Source organism: Lepus europaeus, chromosome 14, assembly GCF_033115175.1.
Source record: "Lepus europaeus isolate LE1 chromosome 14, mLepTim1.pri, whole genome shotgun sequence".
NCBI lineage: Eukaryota > Metazoa > Chordata > Mammalia > Lagomorpha > Leporidae > Lepus > Lepus europaeus.
This window is the reverse complement of record NC_084840.1, coordinates 82,160,070-82,186,533: the sequence shown is the minus strand read 5'-3', so window position 1 is coordinate 82,186,533 and position 26,464 is coordinate 82,160,070. Positions and strand designations below refer to the sequence as shown.

The 26,464-nt window shown below is 37.1% G+C and overlaps 1 protein-coding gene across 11 annotated transcripts in view; it reads right to left on the bottom strand.

Moving 5' to 3' along the window:
- The window catches only part of ZMYND11 (zinc finger MYND-type containing 11), a 125,487-nt gene that overhangs the window by 19,756 nt on the left and 79,267 nt on the right, over positions 1-26,464 (bottom strand). For 8 of the 11 annotated variants that reach the window (XM_062211065.1, XM_062211064.1, XM_062211062.1 and 5 more), the window contains 6 exons: positions 11,350-11,427; positions 10,765-10,857; positions 6,793-6,880; positions 5,524-5,579; positions 4,052-4,129; positions 3,111-3,229 (listed from right to left, as the gene is read on the bottom strand). In XM_062211065.1, coding sequence (XP_062067049.1) covers positions 3,111-3,229; positions 4,052-4,129; positions 5,524-5,579; positions 6,793-6,880; positions 10,765-10,857; positions 11,350-11,427 — 512 coding nt within the window. The remainder of the gene's footprint in view (positions 1-3,110; positions 3,230-4,051; positions 4,130-5,523; positions 5,580-6,792; positions 6,881-10,764; positions 10,858-11,349; positions 11,428-26,464) is intronic. The other 3 variants (XM_062211066.1, XM_062211068.1, XM_062211071.1) reach the window with 1 other exon arrangement.

Genomic DNA, 26,464 nt, shown 5'->3' with positions numbered 1-26,464 from the left:
CCTTTCTCTGTGTAACTCTGACTTTCAAATAAATAAATCTTAAAAAAAAAATCAACTCACAATGGATCAAGGATCTAAATCTATGACCTGATACCAACAAATTACTAGAGGAAAACATTGGGGAAACTCTGAAAGACACTGGCATAGGCAAAGACTTCTTGGAAAGGATCCCTGAAACACAGGCAATAAAAGCAGAAATACACAAATGAGATTACATCAAGCTAAGAAGCTTTTGCAGTGCAAAGTAAAAACTCGATGAAGTGAAGAAGCAACTGACATAATGGGAGAAAGCATTTGCAAACTATGCAACTAATTAAGTGTTAATATCCAGGATTTACAGAGCTCAAGAAACTCAACAACAATAAAACAAATAATCCAGCCAAGAAATGGGCAGGGGACTTGAACAGGCATTTTTCAAAGGATGAAATACAAATGGTCAACAGTCACATAAAAATATGTTCAACATCACTATCAATCAGGGAAATGCAAATAAAAACTACAACGTATCACTTCACCCCAATTAGAAAAGCTATTATCCAAAAATCAAAACAATAATAATGCTGGTGAGGATGTGGGGACAAAGGTACCCTAATCCACTGTTGGTGGGAATGTAAACTAATACAATCATTATGGAACACAGTACGGAGATTCCTCAGAAATATGGAAATACATCGACCATATGTGCCAGCCATCCTACTCCTTGGAATTTATCCCAATGAAAAGAAATCAGCATGTGAAAAACTTATTTGTACCCCCTTGTTTACTGTACCTCAGTTCACAACAACTAAGGTATGGAATCAACCCAGATGTCATGAACTGGATGACTGGACAAAGAAAATGTGGTATATACACATTCTGAAATACTACTCAGCTGTTAAAAAAAAGAATAAAATCCTGCCTTTTGCAACAAAATAAATGCAACTGGAAACCATCATGATTAGTGAAATAAGCCAGTCCCCAAAAGACAAATATGTTTTCTGATATGTAGTAGTTAATATATAATACAAAAAATGTATAGAAACAAAATGGACATCTTGTGATCTCACTGTTGGTTTTTAGCCCTTGTTTATATTCCTGTGGAACTGTGGTCTTTCTACTTCTTACTTGTTGAATATTATGGTTAGTGGTGCATTAAGGCTGTGATTATAGAGTGGACTGAAATTGTTTTTGCAGAAATTAAAGGAAAAAGGAAAGTAGGAGGAGAACTGAAGGAGGGAAAGGGGGTGAGAGAAAAGTATGGTTATTTTCTTAGGATTGTATCTGTGAAACACATGAAATCTGTTCTGTTTATATTAATAAAATTTTTTTTAAGAACCTCCATTACTATAGATAATCAGATTCCAGTTTAAAAAAGTATCTCTAGGTACATTTTCTGATGTATAAAATAATAACACAGTAAAAAGAAAGCAAACACACACCTCAAACACACCTCAAACATACATCTTCTTAGCCTGGCCCAAAACATCCTCTACCTATTTGCAACAAAAAAGATTCAGCCCCTTTAATAAGACAGTCAGAGTTTGTCAGCTATTGTATTCCTCCCTGGCAGGCAAAATCTTGCAAATCCTACCAAAATCCCACTAAAGCAGCAATCATGGTAAATGCAATCACAGTTAATCTTTGTCTGGAGATTTACAATGTGATCAGAGTACAGGAAGGAGCAGTTTATTCTGTTTGAGTGTGTAGAAGGGACTAGTCCCAAACCATTTATTTGTTTAAAATTTTTTCACCCACATACATGTGACATGATGGCTATCAAAGGAATATTTATGAAATTAAAATTTACATATAGGGGCTCATCAGCCATATGCTTTTGGTACACGATATAATGTATAAGTAATTAAAAATTTGTGATTATAATTTTACAAAGTTCACTTTCAATTAGTCAAATATTTTACCTTTTTTTTTTTTTTTAAATACTGTGAGAGTCAGAAACACAGAGAGAGACAGACAGCAAAAGAGCTCTCACACTCTAGTTCACTCCCCAAATGCCCACAAAAGTTTGGGCTGGGCTGAAGCTGAAGCCATGAACTCAGTCCAGGTCTCCCACGTGGGTAGCAGGGACCCAGTTACTTGAGGAATCACCACTGCCTTCCAGCATCAGCATTAGCAGAAAGCTGGAGTCAGGAGCCAGAGCTGGGTACTGAACCTAGACAGATTCATGTGTTACCTAGGCATCTTCATCAAGATGGAATCAAATATTCTAACATGATAGAATAGATTTTTAAAGTATATCCTACCCAATAACTGACTTCAAATATTGTATGAACATAGCATATAGAGGAAAAGCAAAGAAAATGACACCCAACTGTCTAGAAGTGTTCCATGAAATCTTCCAGGAAATAAACTTAAGTGGATTGAGAAATCTTTGGAAACTTAATTTTATGTCTTAATATTCTCCTTTACCGTTGGTTTACCCTCCAATAGCCACTGCGACAGGCGCGCTGCGGCCGGTGCACCGTGCTGATCCGAAGCCAGGAGCCAGGTGCTTCTCTTGGTCTCCCATGCGGGTGCAGGGCCCAAGGACTTGGGCCATCCTCCACTGCCTTCCCGGGCCACAGCAGAGAGCTGGACGGGAAGAGGGGCAACCGGTGTACATTGCCAATCCGGTGCCCCGACTGGGACTAGAACCCGGGGTGCCAGCGCCACAGGCGGAGGATTAGCCTAGTGAGCCACGGCGCCAGCCTTATGTCTTAATATTCTCCTCAGGTGACATACCTACTCTAAAGACTCAAGTAGGTTAGCTCAAATATTCTTTAAAAAAAAAAAAAGACACTTTATAGTATACTTAAGTTCACTGAAACAACAGTAACACCATTAGAGTATTATGAAATGGGTGCATTCTGAAGCCTCTACACTACTACTTTATTTCAGCACTAACATGGTCAACAGCATTGGATAGTGAAAATGTCCTGTTTAGTAAATAGTATCTGAAAAATACCTGGAAATATAATTTACAGAAACCATTGTTTCTGCTGCATAGTTATGTGCTGATTTTCTTCCCAATAGAAATAAACTTCACACTTTCTCTGAAGAAAAAATCAACAGATTTTCCTAAGGATTTCTTCAGTGGCACAGTTATGACCATGGCACGTGAGTTTGTGAATTACCTCTGGTGGTGGTGGCCAAAGAAGCGAACGTCAACTTGATTGTCCTCTTTCTGCATGACTTTGGCTGGCCAAAACCCAAAACCTTTCATTTTAGCCCAAACCAGCTCATGATTAGGTATCTGGAAATAAAACATTTTACTATGTCATAAAGTATTAAATTCAAGTATACTATTAATATTGAACTGCATAGGGAAATAGAATCATTATGAAAATCAAATGTTTTTTCTGGGATCAGTTTTACCTTCAAGAAAAATACAAAAAAAATTCTATTTGCATAAGAATAACAATATGAACCTTATTTCAGAAAAGGGAGGAACTAGAATGAGGCAGCCTCTTAAGCAAAAGGCCATGTGGAACAATGGTGGCAGGCAGACCACCCTAACTTTGCTTCAACAGTATTCTCTGGGAACAAACAGATCAGTTTCACCTGGGAATTTCTTAGAACTAGAGTTTTAAGTGCTACACAGACCTACTGTATCAGAGCCCTCTATTTTAGCAAGATCCTCAAGGGACAGATACGTACAGTAATATCTCAGAAGAATGGCTTCTCTAATGTGGTCTCTGAAGCTGCTGTCACTGGGGCTGCCTCTCTAGAACAACTCAAATGCTCTCTGTCAGTACTCTTCCCCATTTTAGGGGAAATGCAAGCTATAGACAAACGCAAAGCCTTAGAGTTCATATCAAAGAATAAAAAGAAAGCAAACATTCAATTTAATATCAATGTTTAATCCTAAGTATCTGATTTTAAAGTCAGAAATGGATAATCCCAGATATTTTACCCATGTTTCAACTGTTTATCGTCACTAAAACTACATATACTCTGATATAAAGAAAAGTAGTTAGGGAGGATTATAATCTTTAAGCAACTGGAAATAACATCAATAGAATAGTACATTACACACTTTACAGTTAAAAAACAAAAATCACAAAATCTCACATACACAAGGATAGCAAAACCAATTGTCAGGACGTGCGTTTGACAAATAGAAGCAATTCTTGCAAAGCTGTAGTTCATCCAGCTGAAAAAGAAAAGCAATTACTTTAGCGCACTTAAAATATACACGTGCATTAAACTGTATAAAATGTATTCACGTAAATTAGTATTCTCAGAATATGTACATAGTCTTAACCTTTGTTTCTTGTATAATCACTTACACCTAAACTTAAAAATTTTCAGTAAGTAATACTAGAAGATCCTTCAACTGCCTGCATGAAACATCTTCATGATCTCAGAATATACTTTAAATAAAAGAAGTTCTTTACAAGGCTTGGCACAGTCTGATTCTGCTTTGCTCTCATTTCACCGGCTAGCACTCAGATTAAATAGTACTTCCACAGAAATGTTTTCCTGGGGCAAGCATTTGGTCTAGCAGTTAAGACACCTATGTTCTGTTTCTGGGTGTCTGCGTTCAATGCCCAGGTCTGGCTCCTGATTCCAACTTCCTGCTAATGTAGACCTTAGGAGGAAGCAGTGGCAGCTTAAGGTTCTTGCCATTCCCGTGGGAAACCAGAATTGAGTTCCCAACTCCTGGCTTTGGCTTGGACCAAAGCAAGTCCACTGAGGGCATTTGTCTCTGGAGTGACACCAGACAGGAACTCTCTCTCAAATCAAAAAGTAAAAAAAAAAAAAAAAAGCTCCTTCTGATTAGTTGATATAAAATATCAGCTAACAACAACAGTAGTGCTCACTTTGCCTCATTCTCCATTTAATCCCTTGCCTTTTTATACAACATTCTTTTACTACTTGTAAAGAAACATATTTCATCGCTTTTCTTTTTTCCAGTCTGCCTCTTCAGACTATAACTCCATGAGCAAGAAGTCTGTACCCTGATCACCATTATTCTTTCCACTTAACACTGCATTCAATAAATGTTTGCTGAATGAATAAAAAACAAGTCAAATTTGAAATGAATTCAAGAAAAAAATCCATTTTATAAAAACTGAGCAACTTCTGTAAAAATATAGTTATAGATGTTTTAAATACGAAAGACTACAAAAATACTTTCTAAAATTTCTATTTCATTTATTTTATAAACATGAACTTTGTTTTCTCATATAAGTAATCAGGCAGGAATTCAGATTTGAATCCTTCTTTTGAAGAGGATAATATTTACTGAATGTTTGCCAGTGCAATGTATTTACATGAATTATCTAATAGAATAGCTCCTGAGGCTAGTTCTAAGTTTCCGTGTAGATGTTACTTAATAAATAAATTTAATTCTCAAGGTCTCTTTTTGAACATTTTTGCCAAGAACTTTGTTCTCCAATTGAATTATACCAATATATATCAAACATGAAAATAACATTACATTTAAAGGAAAGGACATAATTAAAGAGTAGACATAAGAGTGGAATCCTGAAATAAATAAATTTGGGTTATAGTAAGAGTTGAATTATTAGGCAGGGATAGTACCTCATGACATGTGTCTTTATACAGCATCCTTGCAATGTCAGCTTGCTCACTGTCTGCTGTAATTAAAGATAGACATTACCTATAAACAAAAATCTATAAAAATTAATATTCTCATTTTCTTTTAGTTTGGTAAGGGGGGGAAATACACTATTAAACCAATGTGTTATTTCAAATAAAGTTCAGTCACCAACGTAAAATTCTATGGGCAGCTTTTATTTTACTTCCAACACTACCATTAATTCTCTAAGTATATATACTGACCCTTACCTTTGAATGATGGGATATTAATGAAGAAACAATTAGAATTAAAGTGCTTATGAGAAGCCCCTCAGCTAAGACAAATATGTATAAAATAAAAAAGAATAATTATATTTTCATCACTTAATATACTACAGTTTTAAGGTTGGGCAATTAATTCTATAAACTAAAGCACCAAATATCCTTAAGTTTGAACTCCGACATCATTTACTCATTATGATATTAATTTTGGGGATGTAATTTTTTTTTTTGACAGGCAGAGTTAGACAGTGAGAGAGACAGACAGACAGAAAGGTCTTCCTTCCATTGGTTCACCTCCCAAATGGCTGCTACACCCAGCGTGCTGTGCCGATCTGAAGCCAGGAGCCAGGTGCTTCTTCGTGGTCTCCCATGTGGGTGCAGGGCCCCGGGACTTGGGCCATCCTCCCCTGCCTTCCTGGGCCACAGCAGAGAGCTGGACTGGAAGAGGAGCAACCGGGACAGAATCCGACGCCCCAACTGGGATTAGAACACAGGGTGCCGGTGCTGGATTAGCCTAGTGAGCTGCGGCGCCAGCCAGGGATGTAATGTTTTATAAAAGATATTTCTCAACATGGAATATAAATAATATTTTGTTTAAATTGCACACAAGGAGACGGTGTCATGGCACAGTGAGTTAAGCCACTGCTTGCAATACTAGCTTCCCACATGAGTACTGACTGGAGTCCTGACTGTTCTACTTCCAATCCATCTCCCTACTAAAGTGTCTGGAAAAGCAGTGGAAGATGGCCCAAGTGCTCAGGTCCCTACCACCCATGTGGTAGACCCAGATGGAGCTTAAAGGCTTTTGGTTTCGGCCTGGCCCAGCCTGGCCATTTGGGGGCCATTTAGAGAGCGAACCAGTGGATGGAAGCATTCTCTCTGTCTTTTCCCCTCTCTCTTTTACTTCTGCCTTTCAAATAAAGAAAATGAATCTTTTTAAAAATGCGCACGCGCACACACACACACACACAAAAACAAAAAATATTCAACCTCCATAGAAAATCACTGTGTTGTGGAGAAGCAGTTGAGCATCAGCTTTGAACTCTTCATAACTTCGGTATTTCCCTTCATTCACTTTCTGTAGAAAGCAAAAAATAAAATAGTTACCAGTGAAAATATTTGTCTGGATTATGTTTACAGGATTAAAGTATGGGACACAGCAGTTTTTCTAGAACAACATTAAGATGACTACTTTTGTCCTACAGTACTGACAGAGAAAGTGCGTAAAAGAAACCAACAACTCCACTCTTTAATATTGCAGTACAATGAAGCGTGGCTGATCAGATAGCCTGCAGCCACAATGTACTACATTACTGTAACAAGTGCATACAGTCGAATATTTCATTTTGTAATAATGATGAAAGCTGACACTAGGCCTTATAAATAATGAATGCTTTGGTCAGTGTGGTTGATCAGATACTAACCAGATACTTAGCATTTTTTTTTTTTTTGACAGGCAGAGTGGACAGTGAGAGAGAGACACAGAGAGAAAAGTCTTCCTTTGCCGTTGGTTCACCCTCCAATGGCCGCTGCGGCTGGTGCACTGTGCTGATCCGAAGCCGGGAGCCAGGTGCTTCTCCTGGTCTCCCATGTGGGTACAGGGCCCAAGGACTTGGGCCATCCTCCACTGCCTTCCTGGGCCACAGCAGAGAGCTGGACTGGAAGAGGAGCAACCAGGACAGAATCCGGTGCCCTGACCGGGACTAGAACCCGGTGTGCCAGCGCCACAGGCGGAGGATTAGCCTATTGAGCCACAACGCTGGCCAAGATACTTAGCATTTTTTATAGCAAAAGAGTTAGGTTCTGTGACAGTTTACTATGTCTGTAATTCTGGATTTGGACTAGCTATTGGTTTATAAATCAATTGAGATTGGATTGTTTCTCTATGTACCAAGGGAAAGCTAGGATTTCTCATATATTAGTGACATATGTAAAGAGTTTCTTTCATCGGATTCTCTATACCTTTACCTATTGAAGAGAAGGATTAGAAGGCATTTAAGGGTTTTCTGTTTTGTGGTATTTTTCTTTTCCCTTGGGGGAAAGAGGCAAAATTTTATTTTATTTTTTTTTTTGACTTTTTTTTAAACTTTTATTTAATGAATATAAATTTCCAAAGTACAGCTTATGGATTACAATGGCTTCCCTCCCCCATAACTTCCCTCCCACCCTCAACCCTCCCCTTTCCTGCTCCCTCTCCCCTTCCATTCACATCAAGACTCATTTTCAATTCTCTTTATATATAGAAGATCAGTTTAGTATATATTAAGTAAAGATTTCAACAGTTTGCCCCCATATAGCAACACCAAGTGAAAAATAGTTGGAGTACTAGTTATAGCATTAAATCACAATGTACAGTACATTAAGGACAGAGATCCAACTTTATATTTTTTTAAGAATCGATTAATTTTCTATGCAATTTCCAATTTAACATCAAGTTTTTTTTTCATTTTCAATTATCTTTATATGCAGAAGATCGATTCAGTATATACTAAGTAAAGATTTCATCAGTTTGCACCCACACAGAAACACAAGGTGTAAAAATACTGTTTCAGTACTAGTTATAGCATTACTTCACATTGGACAACACATTAAGGACAGATTCCACATGAGACGTAAGTACACAGTGACTCCTGTTGTTGATTTAACAATTTGACACTCTTGTTTATGGCATCAGTAATCTCCCTACGCTCTAGTCATGAGTTGCTGAGGCTATGGAAGCCTTTAGGGTTCGCAGACTTTGATCTTATTCCGATAGGGTCATAGTCAAAGTGGAAGTTCTCTCCTCCCTTCAGAGAAAGGTACCTCCTTCTTTGATGGCCTCGTTCTTTCCACTGGGAACTCACTCGCAGATATCTTTCATTTAGGTCTTCTTCTTCTTCTTTTTTTTTTTTTTTCCCAGAGTGTCTTGGCTTTCCATGCCTAAAATACTCTCATGAGTTCTTCAGCCAGATCCGAATGCCTTAAGGGCTGATTCTGAGGCCAGAGTGTTATTTAGGACATCTGCCATTCTATGAGTCTGCTGTGTCTCCCACTTCCCATGTTGGATTGTTCTCTCCCTTTTTGGTTCTATCAGTTAGTATTAGCAGACACTTGTCTTGTTTGTGTGATCCCTTTGACTCTTAGACCTATCAGTGTGATCAATTGTGAACTGAAGATGAACACTTGGACTAGTGAGATGGCATTGGTACATGCCACCTTGATGGGATTGTATTAGAATCCCCTGGCACATTTCTAACTCCACCATTTGGGGCAAGTCCGATTGAGCATGCCCCAAATTGCAAAATTTTCAAAAGCACGGTATGGCAAAGTTAGGTAGAAGTAATAAAGAAGTATTTTCTTATCCTTGTGATATATTTTCCTAAATGTATTGGCATGAAAATAGCTTGGAAAGCCAAGACTTCTAAAGAATACTTAGGGGACCCAGCCATCCCCTCCTACCTTCTGCCTTTCTTAAGCAGTTTACTTTCAGTTGAAATCTTTCACAACTCAATTCAATTGCTATCTCTTCCAAGACTTCCTAGATTCTCTCAGTTGGAGTTAACTGCTCCCAGTGTGGCATCAACAGTCACATGGGTTGTTTACAAATATTGACATATAATTTCAAATTTGAATTTCTGAGTATATTGGGCTAGGGCCAAACTGGGACTATTGAAGAGCTCACTCAGGAGATGGAAAATACACAAGGATAAGAATAACTTCCCCACAGCACTACCAAAGCACCTTATTTCCAGTTTTGTACTTAATCATGGTATTTTGATATTTTGGTTTGTATTGTAAAAGCTTACAAACATAAAAACCATGTCTTCATATTCATTTTCCTTACAGAAGTTTTGTTCATAGTCAGCACTTGCTAAGCACAAGGCCAAGCCACCACTAACCCACCTAGTGTCAACCCAGGTCTACATAGATCAGATAGTACCATTAGGGAGATGACAATCTAGGAAGCCTTCCCTGAAGAGATAGCAATTGAGTCTTGGAAGACTAAACGAAAGGAAATTTCATGAGGAAAGATGAGCATAAGAAAGGGTGGCTGGGTTCTTAAATATTCTGTACAGGGGCAGGTGTCAAGGCAAAGCTGCCACTTGGGATGCCTGCATCCCACATTCTAGCTACTGCACTTGTGATCCAGCTTCTTGTCAATGTACCTGGGAAGACAGCAGATAATGGCCCAAGTATTAAGATACCTGCCACCCATACTGGGGACCTGGATAGAGTTCTGGGATCCTGGCTTTGGCCTGGCCCAGCTCCAATTACTGCAGAAATTTAGGGAGTGAACTAACCAATGGACGCTCTCCCTTTCCATGTCTCTGATCCCTATTTATAGCTCTCACTGTCAAATAATAAATAATTAAAACTTCAAAATATTCTTTACAGTTTAGGAGAAAGGGTTATACAATCTGAAGACTAAAAACATGTTTTTATTGGATTTCGTTGTAATTTGTAATTGTATGTTAATAAACTCATTAGCAGTCCTCTGCTATAATAAATAGAACTAAGTTTAAGACTAATTCAGTTTTCTAGTCAATTTTAAATTTGTTCATTTTGTTGCTGACCAACATTCTAGATTAGTTCTCTAAGTTTTCCTTGAGACAAATTCCAAACTACTACTGCAAAACAGAAAAAATTTTGTCCAAAAATGAGTTCTTTACATATATGAAACATTAAATTGTCCAGGTTATAAAACATGAGTTCTTCAGTGAAGTAGTATGAAGAAGCTATTGACTGTTTAAAATCAAGACTCAAAAAATGATACCTAACTTGCATTAAGTATGTACATGAAATTTACAATGCGTAATAATTGCTCACTTATAGTTATACCTTTTTGTTTTAGTAAGAAATTGGAGAAAGTGGATTCCCAAGAAAGAACAGCAACCAGAATCACTGTTTAACTAGCTATGTTATTGTGTAACCTGATAATTTAGAAGATGTATTTGAAGTAGAAATAAAATAAACCAACTTTACCTCTTGTATGGTGGGAACATCAACAGCTGAATGTACCAGCCTCCTGTACATTGGATGCTTATTGTCCTTCCCCTTTTTATTAAGATCAATAGCCTAAAAAGTAGTCAGATACACCAGTTTTAAATGTAGCTAAAGGCAGGTAAAACATCCATTTCTAAAACTCAAAGTATTATCTACCTTTAAAGAGAAATCCTATATAAATTGCTTTAAAATCTAACAGAAAATTGTATATATGCCAGATAGTTTTCTGTGTCATTCCTAAAGATTTTGACAGAAAGAACAGCTATTTGGAAAATTTTGTTTCATTTTAAACAGTAATCATCAATGAAAATGTTCATTCTGATAAATGAAATTAAAAATGTAAATGATTCTAATCTAATGCAACTTTTTAAAAAAAGTCTGTCAAAAACAACAAAAAAGCCATTAAATAGGCTATTACAGAACAATGTAGTTCAAAAACAATGGTTTCCGCATTTCATATTGCTATATTCATATTTGTTACTTCTCAGTTAATAACTCTGAAAGAATGACCAAGGGTAAGATATGTTTGGGGAGATTTTTAAAAACACCCTCAGCAGGACTCACCCTCTCTTTCATGCGGGAGACAATGAATCTCAGGTATGTGCCCATCTCCTGTTTGTTTGTATTCTTTTTCTTAACGCTCTGTTAAAAAAAAGATAGCAAATATAAAATCTGATCATTTACATGTTTATATTCATGTAAAAGACATATGCAAGATTACAGCATGCAAATATTTATTAAAAGACACGCCATTTCCAACATACTTGCTAAAGAAAACTCTGCTCTCTGCATGACAGAAATATTTAATGTCACAAGGTGAGAACTGAAAAAAAATACTGTACTTGGCATAAAACTATATTTTTTCTCTTTTTGATGTTTTAAAGCTTCAAACAATCTTCAGACAAAAAGAAATATGATTATATACTGGAAAATCACTTGTTTTACTAAAATTTTGATGATTAAAGTAATTTTAGGAATATCTTCAATTAGCAATTAAATAGTGAATCTCAAAGCAACATTCTTCATTAAAAAGGTTATTCAGAAATCTATGCACACTAACATATCTATTTGAAAGTGTTACAGAGCAACTCAGTAATAACTCCAATTTCTGTTATTGTGGCCTACTAGCTAATTGCATTTTTCAATTTATTTTTCAGGAAAATCTAACTTCACACATAGGAAAAAAATCCCCACAGGATTCAATGTTTTATGTTATTTCTAGACAGCTAGGAAATAGGACTGAAGTTCCTGTTTACCTAATCAAGGCCAAGACATTACAAAAGTCTGAAGAATGCAAAGGGCCAATTTCTGGACAACTGAATGTTATCAAGAGTATTCTCCAGGGGAATGAGTAGATCTGGCCACTATTATTAATGGATGCTTTAACTTTTACATGTTGGCTAGATTATGATTCTTTGCTCAGTGACACAATTCCTCCTGAAAGAACTTTATATGCAGGAAATCACTTTAATAAGTTAATAAAAACAGTAGAAGAAAGAGCAACTATTTCTCATATGACAGAATTTTTAGCTACGGATTAAGCAAACTGATTTATATCTATAGAACATTAAAATATCTGAATAAAAGGTAGGGACAGCATTTTATTACTTAGAAAGTGAATCTTAACTGTTTCATGTTTAAGGTGTTATCTTCCTTCCATTTCTACTTCTTGCCTGAATTTTTCAGCAATGCACACACTAGTTTTATTTTTGTCTTATTCAGCTTCATCACCTATGCATACAGCTTCTAAATTTATGACAATTTTAGAATGGTTTTTCTCCAACCTGGCCATGTATCACAGAAATGGGTGAACTTCTATCAAATGCACTTGGGCTTCACTCCTAAGCATCTGGGTTGGAATTTCTGGGGGTAGTGCATGTGCTCTATATCTGTTCATTTATTTGTTTAATTCCTCTGGTGGTTATGATACATGGCCAAGAATGAGTTTCTAACAGAGATGGAGTCTGAAACACAACAAAATTTCTGGCAATTAAGCAGGGTGGGAAAAACCCTGCTCTCTAGACCTTCCTTTGAATAATTCAACCTTAAGTGGAATAATCACAGAGGGCTAAGCTCTAGGCTGTCTGTGGTCAGTGACAAACTAGAATGTGTCTGAGCACTACTGCCTGGCCTCACCATATCCAGTAGAAAAGCTCTATGTTCCAGGCCGGCGCCGCGGCTCACTAGGCTAATCCTCTGCCTTGTGGCGCCGGCACACCGAGTTCTAGTCCCAGTGGGGGCACCGATCCTGTCCCGGTTGCCCCTCTTCCAGGCCAGCTCTCTGCTGTGGCCAGGGAGTGCAGTGGAGGATGGCCCAAGTGCTTGGGCCCTGCACCCCATGGGAGACCAGGAGAAGCACCTGGTTCCTGCCATCGGATCAGCGCGGTGCGCCGGTCGCAGCGTGCCAACCGCAGCGGCCATTGGAGGGTAAACCAACAGCAAAGGAAGACCTTTCTCTCTGTCTCTCTCTCTCTCACTGTCCACTCTGCCTGTCAAAAAAAAAAGAAAAAAAAAGCTCTATGTTCCAGTCCCAAGGCTGCTGTGCACTGTAATTATGCATAAGAATATGTTTTCCTTCCTGTTCTCTAAACATAAACCAATGAAGTACTTCACTCTGTTAGCTTGCCTCTAAGTTCTATTGCTTTTAGAGCCTTAGAAAATAAAGCCATCCAGTGTTTCTCTATGGGCAAAAATATTGCATTGCTAGAATCAGATTTAGTATCTCTACAGTTAAAAGATCCTAACTAGACTGTTCTATCTTTGAAACAACAAATATTCAAACACTTTGAAGCAGTTATGGAAAACCCCTACTTTGGTTAAGTTTAGTAGTTTGTGTACTAACTTGTTGATATAATTATCCAGTTTAAATAAAGGTTTATATTCAACCCCTACCCTCTTTCAATACAGAATCTACACAAACTGTGGATAGATACTACATGCTCTCATAAACTTTGGTTTTACCTTTTTAAATATTTCTAGATGAATGACTAATTTAGTGTTAACCAAGTGTAGTGGCTCCTGCCAACGGTATTAAATTCAGAAAACAGTTTAATAAAGAATGAAAATCTGACTTTATATTCTGTTCAAATTTGCTTAGAGGTAGGTTGCTAGAGTATCTCTTTTCTAAGTGCAGTTAAAGGTAGGTATCTGAGTCTGGAAAAATGACTCCTTCAGCGAAGGGTGAAAGGAAACTTGGCTGACTGGGTAAGACCCGCCCCTATTCTTCTCCGCTCTATCTGATGGAAACTATCCAGAATGCTTTCAATATATTACCTTCATATATACTACTCCAGGAAAATCTTGACCTCATTTAGCATTGTGCTCTTCAGATTGAGATATTTTACACCTGTGTGTTTATTACATTACAACCACCCAGGGAGCCTTTCAAAAAGCACCAATGTCTATAAATATAAAGTCCTAAAACAGGCAAAAGTTATCTACAATGGAGAAAAATCTGATCAACGGTGATTTGGGGAGAAGGGCATGGCAGTGGGTACCATCGCAGGGACAACAGTGGTGAGTTTTCTATGGCTCAATGGGATTGGGATTACACTAGTGTATGCCTTTGTATATTGCTCAAATGGTACACTGAACATATGTGTATACCACTGCAAAGCAGATTTTACCTTAAAGTTAAAAAAGCTTCCAAGGCATGGGTACCACTTCCAGAGATTCTGATTGAGGGTTAGAGCCTACGTATTCACAGTTGATAAAAATCCTTCAGTTTTCCTGATATGCAGTCCTGAGAAGCACTATCTCAACTTCATAAAACACTCTGCTTAAAGAAACATGTGCAGGCATACGTTGGGACAACAGTTCAAATGTTAACCTTTGCTGCTCTACTCAAAGCATAAAGTTGTATATCTTGAAAAGTTTTCTTTGAAAGTGATCTCATGGTTAATCTGCATTATTTAAAAGTCCTCAGCACATGTGGCATGGTCTCAATCTGCTTACTTACACAAAAAGAAATATTATATAAGCCAAAATTGCTGTGCTAGTTGTGTTTTCAGTGTTTAGTGGCTCTTTTCAGTTACCAAAGTGAGAAAATGCAATGATTTTGGCTATATGAAAGGATGGACCAAAAGAAATTTTACAAACAGGATTATTTTTGCTGAAAGCTTCCGTGTGCCCTTGTGTATTTATTTTTTAATTACTTCCCAATATGTCTTTTCAAGTGACAAATAAAAGATTCTACTCCAGACATTATGGGGCCATTCTCAAGAACTTATATGCATATTCACACATTATTTGCTAATGGCATGGTGGTCCTAGACCTCCCACTACCCAAGGCTGGGCCACAATGGCTGACAGATTCTGCTTCTCAGATGTAAAGGCTCAGGAGCTTTCCTGAGAAACAGAATCTCTCTAATTTGTAAGAACATAACATTTGCTATGACGTCCTCTCATATTTGATAAACTATTGGTTTGCTTTCCTATACTTCCATAGTTATAATTTAAATTTAGTGTTTCACAAAAGAAATCAAGTGTTTTACCTTCTGTCATAGGGCTGTGATTTCTGAGGTTAGATTGTAGAGATGCCTTATTGGCATTCATAGAAAAGTGTTTCACCTGGTGTCTGTCAGCCAAACCAAGATATTTAAAATATTTCAAATAAAAGCTACTGTAACTAACAGAATTATAGGAGTAGCTTCTAAGATAAACATTATTTTGTTTGTAACATAACTAAGCAAACAGTTTCTGACAACAAGGTTAGCGCATCATAAAAACAGCGCTCCATCATACCTGCAGATTGCTTCAGATTTAGTTCTTTCACAGGCTTACAAGAATTATACCTATCCTCTACAATGCAGGCCTCAGCGTTCTTCTGTAAAGGTCTTTGTACCAGTGTTAGGTCAGAATCCACCAAAATAAGGTCTAGTAAGTAGTGGTACCTGTTCATATTACCTGGTAGCATATGGGAATGTCTTTGGTCATCATCTACAAATGAAAAGAACTTCCCATTACACAGCAAACTTGCTGCAACTTTTAATGTGGCAATAATCATATAGCTGAAGCTATATATATGAAGCACATATATTTGTGAAAGACATCTATTGAAGTAAGAGGTCCTTAAGTTATAGATAACTGAGCAAGTTGCCCTCCTTACTTTAAGAAAAAAAATAATAGAAAATTTTATACATGTTCTTAAGCAAAGGATTCTCAAGCCAATGACAAATAATTGTTTGGCTATATCAAATCAGATGGTTCCAGGTAGACACAACAAAGTCTGAGTCTAGGAGCTCAGTCACCCTCGGTGCCATAGCGGTCTTGGCTGGAAGTCTCAGAGATTGTTCATCCTGTTTATCCACAGCAGACTACTAATGAAGCCCGTGGATTATTATTTGAAGAACACTCAGGACCACTATTTGAAAGAACACTCAGAACTAAATGCCTTTACTGGTCTGAAATTTTCAATTCTTCCTCTATACCCTGTTTTTACATTTTGGCAGAGAATAAACTAGTGCAAGTCTCTATTATTTCAAGGCAATGAGTATTCTAAAGAAAGAAGTTCAAAATCAGAAATTCAGATATCTTTCATCAGCTTAATATATTTATGTTGCTATAGTTCACCTCATTCAAGCCCCCCACCTCTGACTAAACACAAGGGTTTCAAACTCTGAGGATTCCCAATCTCCAAAACGTTTCTTCCACAACAGACTAGACAAGAGGTCAACAACCTTTTGCTGTAAAGGACTAAGCAATCAGTATTTTAAGCTTTGCATCTTTGGTCTTTGATCAACTGTGTACCTCTGCTGTTATAGAAAGAAAGTAGTCATAAATAAATACTCATTACATTCATATGGCTGTGTTCGAATAAAACTTTTGGATATTGAAATTTGTATTTTTTATTATTTTTACAAGTCACAAAATATTATCCTCTCTTGATTTTCTTCAACAATTGAAAAACGTAAAACCCCTTCTTAGCTCATAGGCAGTACAAAACCACAGATTAATCCCTGGACTAGACTAAGGAGTGTCCAATATGGTCTACTTCAGTTCTTTTTGAAAAACCTTATATACTATCTGGCTCACAAAAAATGTTTGATAAATATTGGTTGAATTATACGGACAGTATCTATTACTAACTAGCTTCTCTGCCTACTAGGAAAACTACACCACAAACTTGAATTAAAAAATATGAAGATACTTCCAAAATTAGTAGTTCACACCCTAGTGTATGTTAGCATATTTTAACCAATATAGATAGTTTTGTTTACTTTTGATGGGTGAATCTTTAAAAGCTAAATACCAGTCATTGACTTCTAACAATCCAGAACAGTGTCACCAACAGCTCACTTAAATGTTATAGAACATATAGTCATCTGTGGTAGTTCCTGAAAATGCAGATTCCTGATCTTGATCCCCAGAAATTGTCTGGGGTGGGATCCTGGAGGCTTTGTGCGAAAAAAATCACTCCAGATACTTTGGTACAAGTGGCCTCTGAATTTTATTTGGAAAAACACTCATCTGCATATAAATTTACAGTATCACTTTAGGAAACAAGAAGGCCCAAGATCTCCTCTATAATTGTAATCATAGAACACACGAATCAAAATGAAATTAATCTGCAAAAACTGTGTATGTTGTTAGGGATGTCAAGAAGCTCTGCAGTATCTTCTAGATCCACCTGTAACAATGCAATCACAAAGAATTTTGAAGAAACCCCAATGTCTGAGACTTTAAAAGTAAAGGTGGTCTAGCAGAAGAGGTATTGAATGGCCCAATCCTATCACTTCTCCCTTGAAACCATGGGGACTCACTGTAGCCCATCAATGAAAATCACTCTGTAGAACTATTTCCTAAAAATATACTTATGTTCACTCTTTTTTACTCCCAGTACTGACACACTGAAATCAGATCTAATCTATAATATCAGAAGAGCAGAACATCACATCTATTGCTGGCATTAACAGCAGAAAACCTGCCCTGCCCAGTTTTGCATGTAAACCAATCCAGCAACAAGTTATTCACACTCAAGTTCCTGACAATATTTTTTTAAACTTACTTTAAAAGAATTTAAGTTTAAAAGCCTCCTGTAAGTTGTCATAGATATTCTTGTTGTATACTGGCAAATGAGACTTCACTCACGTGCTACCTCCACGGTCAAAAATGTTAATTTTGCAGAATAACTAAAGCACAGTGTTTCAAAACATTCATCCAGGTTTATCTAGTAACACTGAATGCTATTACAGTTATAAATCACTTCTTTCATCTCCAACAAACGTTAAGTATTAACTGAGATAAGAAATCAGATGGCAGGGCCAGCACTGTGGCACAGTGGGTTAAGCCACCATCTGCAGCACTGGCATCTCATATGTATGGGTGCTGGTTGCTTTACTTCCAATCCAGCTCCCTGCTAATGTGGCTGGGAAAGCAGCAGAAGATGGCCCAAGTGCGTGGACCCCTGCACGCATGTGGGAGACCCAGATGAGGCTTGAGGCTCCTGGCTTCTCGCTTTGGCCTGGCTCACCTCTGACTGTTGTGGTCACTGGGGGAGAGAACAAGTGGATGGAAGATTTCAATCTCTCTCTCTCTCCCTCCAACTCTTTCAAATAAATAAATAATCTTCAAAAAGTGGGAAACAATGAGATGATATGAGCAGCTGTGCAGCATTCAGTCTAACATAAATTAACAACTATTAAAACAGGTTTTCAAAGTAATTTTACAGTCACAAAACAGACTACAATTATAAAAACATCAGTATTTTAAAATCCACTATGGTCACACATTCACAAAGAAATTGCCAAAATATTATTAGCTATAGAGATAAGGGAGTCATGCATGTCAGAAATTTTATTGTTCAGCATTAATGTACTTTTGGAGGTAACTTCAGGGCCCTTGTGGCTTGGTCGTCAGATTTGGGAATAAAAGAGGAAGTCAGAAAAATTCTATGAAACACAAGATTTGTATCTAAGGCTCTTTCCCCATCCTGTACAAGTCTTTCAAGAAAAAGATGGAAAAGGCAGAGGCAGAATGTGTTTCTCAGTGGAATTTCCATTCCTTTCTGAAAGTAGTTTCTATGTTTGTTTTAGTAACAAGGGCAGGCATACAGTTGTTCTTTGCTTAGAGGGGCTCATACTCAGCCCCTATCTTCCTATCTACCTCTGACTCCTTCAAATCCTCGCTCGTGCATGGAGGAAACTGTACTTAGTTCATATTTTCAATTCAATACTGGAAACACTAATAAACTTCCTGTTATGTAAATTAAGTTGTAATCATCCTGATAAAGGAATCAACTGGACTACTTACATCTCATGCCCTTGGAGTTAAAAGATAAAGTTCAATTACGATTCTAAATAAGCACCAGAATATATATCACTAAGACAAAATACATTGCTAACCAAAACCCAAACATTTCATGCCCATATCCGCCCCCCCCCCTTAACCATCATATTCTTAAATTCATAATGGAAAGACAATATAGTAAACAGATGAACTTTTTATTGCTTAGGTGGGATAAAAGGAATTTGTAGAGATAACACTACATAGCAGTTTATAATCTTAGAACCTATATCCAGCTTTTAAAATCATCTGGCTTTATCAATGTTTCCATTACGTTTTCCTCTGGTTAAGCTTGTAATGAACAACAAAGCTGCTTTATAAAAGCAGCTGGTGGGGCTGGAGCCTTGGCTCACTTGGTTAATCCTCCGCCTGTGGCGCCGGCATCCCATATGGGTGCCGGGTTCTAGTCCCCGATGCTCCTCTTCCAGTTCAGCTCTCTGCTGTGGCCCGGGAGTGCAATGGAGGATGGCCGTAGCAGTCATTTGGGAAGTGAACCAATGGAAGGAAGACCTTTCTCTCTCTCTCTGTCTATAACTCTAGCTGTCAAATTTAAAAAAAAAAAAAAAAAAAAAAGCACCTGGTTTAGACAGAAATTCTTAAAATCAATTTTCTCTTTCATTAGAGAACTTAAATGAAATGATAAAGCTTTGTTTAAAAATTATAAAATTTTTAATGTTCATTACTGACTTCATTATTACAGATGGCCACCATTTAAAAAAAGAACAGCTTATACTTTTATTTGATTAGAAAATCACCTCTCCATTCTAGATTTGTTAATATGTATCTTGAAAGCAAAGGTATTTAGTTTGGGGTGAGAATATTAACAAACTTCCCACAGTAACAAAAGCAGACAGACCAGAAAGCAACAGCATTCATAGTAGTTCCATAGTAGATATATAATGAAGGAATTTATATTCAACCAATTTTCATTTAGTATTTTGGTACCATTTAATTCTAAACATTAAATGAGCATTCTCTCTACCTTTGGAATTAAAAAAAATATATACTGCTTACATGCAAAAGCATGAAAACTGAATTCAGAAGTAAACATCCATTTATAGTTTCAGAGATAGCCGTCATCACATTTTTTTCTTTAGCTACTTCAAAAACAAAATGTCACAGTGTAGGGGCCAGTGGTGTGGTACAGCAGCCTAAGCCTCCACCCACAGTGCCAGCATCCCCTATGGGTGTTGGTTTGGGTCCCTGCTGCTCCTCTTCTGATCTAGCTCTCTGTTATGACCTGGAAAAGCAGCAGCAGATGGCCCAACTCCTTGGGCCCCTGCACCCATGTGGGAGACCCAGAAGAAGCTCCTGGGTCCTGGCTTCAGATCAGCCCAGCTCAGGCTGCTGCAGCCATTTTGGGAGTGAACCAGGGGATGGAAGACCTATTTGTTTCTATCTCTATAACTCTGCCTCTCAAATACATAAATCTTTAAAAAGACCTTTAAAAAAATCTTAAAAAAAAGTCACAGTGTAAATGCCTCAAACATAACTTTACTCTGAACTAAGTCAACATTGATAAGCCAGTAGGTACTAAACTGATAGAAGTCTAGATAGACTCCTAATGGTAAGTTTTAGTAAACTAGTTAAGGTCCCTCATTTTCAATATCTACCTAATGTGTAAACTATAATCCATGTGAAAAAAAGGTACATGAGGCTTAACATCCAACTTTAAAAGTTCAGTTGTAATGTTTTCCATACGTCTAATTTAAAGTATTATTTCCTGCAAAATATGTATTTTCACTTGAAATAGTTTTAAAAGCAGCTATAATAGGGAAGTTTTAGGAACAGGTCCTATCAGTGTGGAAGTACTGCTAAGCAGCTCTATTACTCAGAACAGTAAACACATAAGAGTCAAGAACAGGAGCCAGACAATCGAGTGCCACAAATTTGGGAGCATTCTTACGTTAGACGTATAATCAGAGTATTTTGAAGCTATTAATAAAATTCTCTCACACTGATTCTTCCTTATTTTCTTATCTACATTTTCTTATGATTTTGCAGTTTATTAGTCTGCTAAATTAATTCATCACTGTATTTGTACATTAACAAAAGTTTTAAAATTTGTTAGCCTTAACAAGAGAAAAATGCAACCTGAAACATTCCTGGGGGATGAAAATTTTCTAGTTTTTAAAGACACTGAATACTTGTCCCTATCTATTACCTTGAATAAGTTACTTCTTCTTTTGTGACTTAAATTGATCTCTGCATTTACAAGTCACAATAACTATATCATAAATGGCATCTAAAATGATTCAAAGTTTGTTGTATGATATAAAGAACAGTAATATAAAATTACAAAGTTTTAAAAGAAAACTCTTTGGAGATTCTAGTGGAGCACTTTGCATTTGAGAGGCAAAAATGTGGTGAAAAAAAAGTAAATCATGCAGTCTTCCCATTTACTCACTTTATATATTATATGACTCACATACTGTCAACCACACTGTAAAGTTCATCTTAGACCATTTAACACCCATAAATGCTACATTCCGATGACACATACAAAACTTACATATATAAAACCTTTATTTATCTGAATTTAAATGGGAACAATAACATGAATCTGTAACTCATTTAAGTTATGAAAATCAAATTCATTTATGTGAAGAGCATGTACATATTAAATGAGGATGGACAAAACAGGGATCTACTTTCAATATATCTCCAAATTGCTAACCTGGAAAGTATCAATTATTTTGTCTGTAAATCTATACTTCACTTGTTTTGCTATGTACTTGTCCACATTAAGTTAACCTTTTTACAAGGTTTTAGATTCAGAACAATTGCAATGCTGTCAGATATAACAAGCACTAATCTATGCAGACCAGTGTTTGCTACGGAATCTGCTGTGTACATTAGGGGGAGAAAGGGCTTGAGGGAACAATTGTTTCAGAATTCTCCCAAAACACAACCACAGCTTGTCAGGCAGACATGTGCAATGCCACCCTCATAAGGTCAACATTTTATAGCAAAAGATGTTTACCTTGGAGTAGGGTAGGTATTAGAGTATGAATGATGTAAAAATGCACTAACACTATAGCTACAAGCTGCAGGTGGCACACTGAAATTCAGTTCCTAAGTTCACAAGCCACATTAAAGGGCTCAACAGACACATGTGGCAGTGTCTGAATCTTGAAAATGCACACAGATCATTTCTAACACTACAAAAATACTCTTACACAGCATTGCACTGAAAGGCAATGCAATGCCAACCTAGCAGGTGGTCCTGAGGCGTCTTATGACAGACCACTTTGCTTTCAATTGTATTTTTTTTTCATTAGCTATAACTCAAGCAATATCACAGTGTCACTGTCATGCTTTTAGATCAGCAAGTATGCAGTACACATGAGTTCATACACACAAACACACACACATGCACAGAGCATATATGCACACACAGAGGACTGATTCCAACCAGGATACCAAAGAACAAAATGACTGTGTAATTTGGAAACTGAAGTAAAATAAAATGAAACAAAATTTCATCCTATCAATGCTGTAGAGAAAAATTTTCACATGCTGTTGGCATAGATGGGTATAATCTTCTAAAGGCCAGTTTGCAGATTTTATCAAAAATTTAAATGTGTATCCTATGCTTTAATTTTTACAATTCAACTTCAAGTGAACTTCTCCTACAAAAGCTGATAAGATAGAATTACAGATATATACAAATTATCTTTCTTTTTAAAAAAATAATGGATGCTATCTGTGTTTTAAAGATTGTTTCTTTTGGGGCCTGCGCCGTGGCTCACTTGGTTAATCCTCCGCCTGTGGCGCCGGCATCCCATATGGGCGCCGGGTTCTAGTCCCTGATGCTCCTCTTCCAGTCCAGCTCTCTGCTGTGGCCTGGGAGGGCAGTGGAGGATGGCCCAAGTGTTTGGGCCCATGCACTCGCATGGGAGACCAGGAAGAAGCACCTGGATCCAGGCTTCACTTGGTGCAGTGCTGGCAGTAGCGGCCATTTGGGGAGTGAACCAATGGAAGGAAGACTTTCTCTCTCTCTCTCTCTCATTGTCTATAACTCTACCTGTCAAATTAAAAAAAAAAAAAAAAACTGTTCCTTTCTATAAATAAAATTGTATAAGCGATTTTTCAAAAGGATATGATTTTTTAATTTTTGTGGGAAAATGCATGCTTAACACAGGAAAATAAGCTTCAAATAAATTAAAAAAACATAAACTTCAGTCACGTAGATAAGTAACAGTAAGACTCTTCTTCAGATGTTCAAAATGAAAGATGACTTTTGTATTTTTTTAAGATTTCATTTATTTATTTGGGAGGTAGAGTTACAGAAAGAGGGAAAGACAAAGGGAAAGGTCTTCCACCCAATTGTTTGCTCCCCAAATGGCATAACGGCCGGAGATGGGCTGTTCTGAAGGCAGGAGCCAGGAGCTTCTTCTAGCTCTCCCACGTGGGTATAGGGACCGAAGCACAGGGGCCACCCTCTGCTGCTTTTCCAGGCCATAGCAGAGAGCTGGATCAGAAGAGGAGCAGCCAGGACATGAACTGGCACCCATAATGGGATGCCAACACCATGGGTACGCCAGAGCTCCGGCCCTGGAGGATGATTTTTGACATATGAATGCAAACGTCATTTATGACAGATTTTCAGCACCAAGTAGTAGAAATGATACAAATGTGCATCAAGGGTATTTGTTTAAATTATGGCCTACCCTGTTAAATTTTAATACGGGAGCCGTGTTACCGGCTGACACTGCAGGTTAAGCCCCTGCCTGTGCCGCTGGCATCCTATATGGGCACCAGTTTGAATCCCGGCTGCTCTACTTCCTATCCAGCTCCCTACTAATGCACCTGGGTAAGCAGAAGATGGCCCAAGTCCCACCCAGGTGGGAGATCCGGAAAAAGCTCCTGGTTCCTGGCTTTGGTCTGGTCCAGTTCTGGCTGTTGAGGCCATCTGGGGAGTTGAACAAGTGGATGGATGCTCGCGCTCTCAATTTCCACCTCTCTCTGTAACTGCCTTTCAAATAAATAAAAACGAAATCTTAATATTATAATATAAGCAAAATAAGATATCTGGGACATTTATAAAGTGGAAGCAAAATAGCTACAAATAATAATGTATGTAAAACTATAGAGACACAGATAAAGTTGATACAAACACATATACAAAATGAAAAATCTAAATATTTACCTACTATGTGTAGGATTTCTGAGAATTTTTTTATACTCTTCTATATTATTTCATTGTTTTACAGAGGAATGTTTATTTTTTAAATCACTTCTCTATTTAAATTAATGAGAGCTCTCAATAACAAGAACATGAAACTGGATATTATTCAAAGTTTTTTCAAAGCAAACTCTAATATATTTCAAGCTATTTTTCAATAGCAATCTACTACTGTGTCCATAATGTAAAAGTTTGCATTTTAAAAAAGGCAGACATTCCGAAGAAATATTCTTAAAGAGTTATAAGAGTTCTTCCTTTTAAGAGACAAAGATTCTCATTTTTTATTAGTCTGCATATCAGTAAATGAGTTGTAATTTATAGGATTCTTGAGATTATAAAAATTGGTAAAATTATATTTAATCAGAAAAATGCCTATTAGCACTTTCGAAATATTTCACAAATAATCAGATATATTGGATAAATCTGTGTGAGCTGAATTAAATTATTCTCAGAAACTGTTTGAAGAGTACAAGGCAAAGAAGTTGTGTAAGAATGAATAGCCTTTTGAACAACCTCAAAATATTAGAAAAGGGCATACTTTAATCTTCAATGTTAGAAGTAAGGACTATCTTTCAATTACTACTTTTACTTATATATTCAAAATTTGGCTCTGGCATTTTACCTGAAAAACTCTTTACTGGTATATTTAGTTAATTCTTTCCAAACATTAATTTAAAAGCAAAAGAACACAGAGTAGAAAGTTATGCTGATTTAGAACCATAGTTCTTCAGCTTTCATCTATATACTCTAAGTAATTTTTATATCTGGTCAGTCACTCCTCTTAGATTATTAAAAACAACTTTACTCAAAGTTATGCCACCTTGTTTTAGGAAATAAATGAACCTGAGGCCGGTGCTGTGGCGCAGTGGGTTAATGCCCTGGCCTGAAGCACTGGCATCCCATATGGGCGCTGGTTCCACTTCCGATCCAGCTCTCTGCTATGGCCTGGGAAGGCAGTACAAGATGGCCCAAGTCCTTGGGCCCCTGCACTCATGTGGGAGACCTGGAATAAGCTCCTGGCTCCTGGCTTCAGATTGGTGCAGTTCTGGCCATTTTGGCCAATTGGGAAGTGAACCATCGGATTGAAGACCTCTCTCTCTCTCTCTCTCTCTCTCTCTTTCTGCCTCTCCTCTCTCTGTGTAACTCTGACTTTCAAATAAATAAATCAATCTTCAAAAAAAAAAAATGGACCTAAAACTTTACCTTAAAGATATAAAACTCCACTAGAATTTCAAGGTTATCACCCTTTCACTGAGTAAAGAAAATTTTAGCAATTATTTTTTTTAACCTAACCACTAAAACAATAGGATGTGTCTAACAAAGAAGTAAGTATACTTTTGGAAGTTTTTAAGAAAAAGATAAAACTTCCCGTACTTTGCAAGAAAATAGGTTTTGTGAGCCTTACCACAGAGTATCTCACAGACCATAAGACAGATGCATTATTTAAGATTTTGTACTGACTTACAGCATCATTTAAATAAGCATAATTATATATTTATATTATATTTAAAATTCAGGTTAACAAGGTAAAAAGAAAGCCAATGAAGAGAGAGAAAAAAAGGATAAGGTGATCATGTTTCTGGTGAGCTGGTAACAAATGGAAAATATTTTAAAAATTTCATCCAATACATAAACCAAATAAAAATTTGGAATCAGACAACTTGATAGAATATTCTAATAAAAAAAGTATTGCACATTTTTGTTAAAAGTGTAATTGTACAACTTCCATTCTTGATAAAAAATATGAAATACCTACAATGAAGTTTAACTTACCCTCAAAAATCCTGCTTGAAAATTTTTTATTATGTAAATAAGACTTTAATCCTAATATGAAAAAGCTATGGCTAGGGCCTGGCACCATGGCACAGTGGATTAATCCTCCACCTATGGCGACAGCATCCCACATGGGTGCCAGTTCTAGTCCCGGATGCTCCTCTTCCATTTAGCTCTCTGCTATGGCCAGGAAAAGCAGTAGAAGATGGCCCAAATGCTTGGGCCCCTGCACCCGCATAGGAGACAAGGAAAAAGCACCCGGCTCCTGGCTTCAGTCAGCGTAGCTCTGGCTATTGCAGTCATCTTGGGAGTGAACCAATGGAAGGAAGACCTTTTTCTCTGTTTTTCCCTCTCTCTGTAACTACCTCTCAAATAAATAAAATCTTAAAAAAAAAAAAAAGAAAAAAAAAAAGAAAACGCTATCACTATAAATCT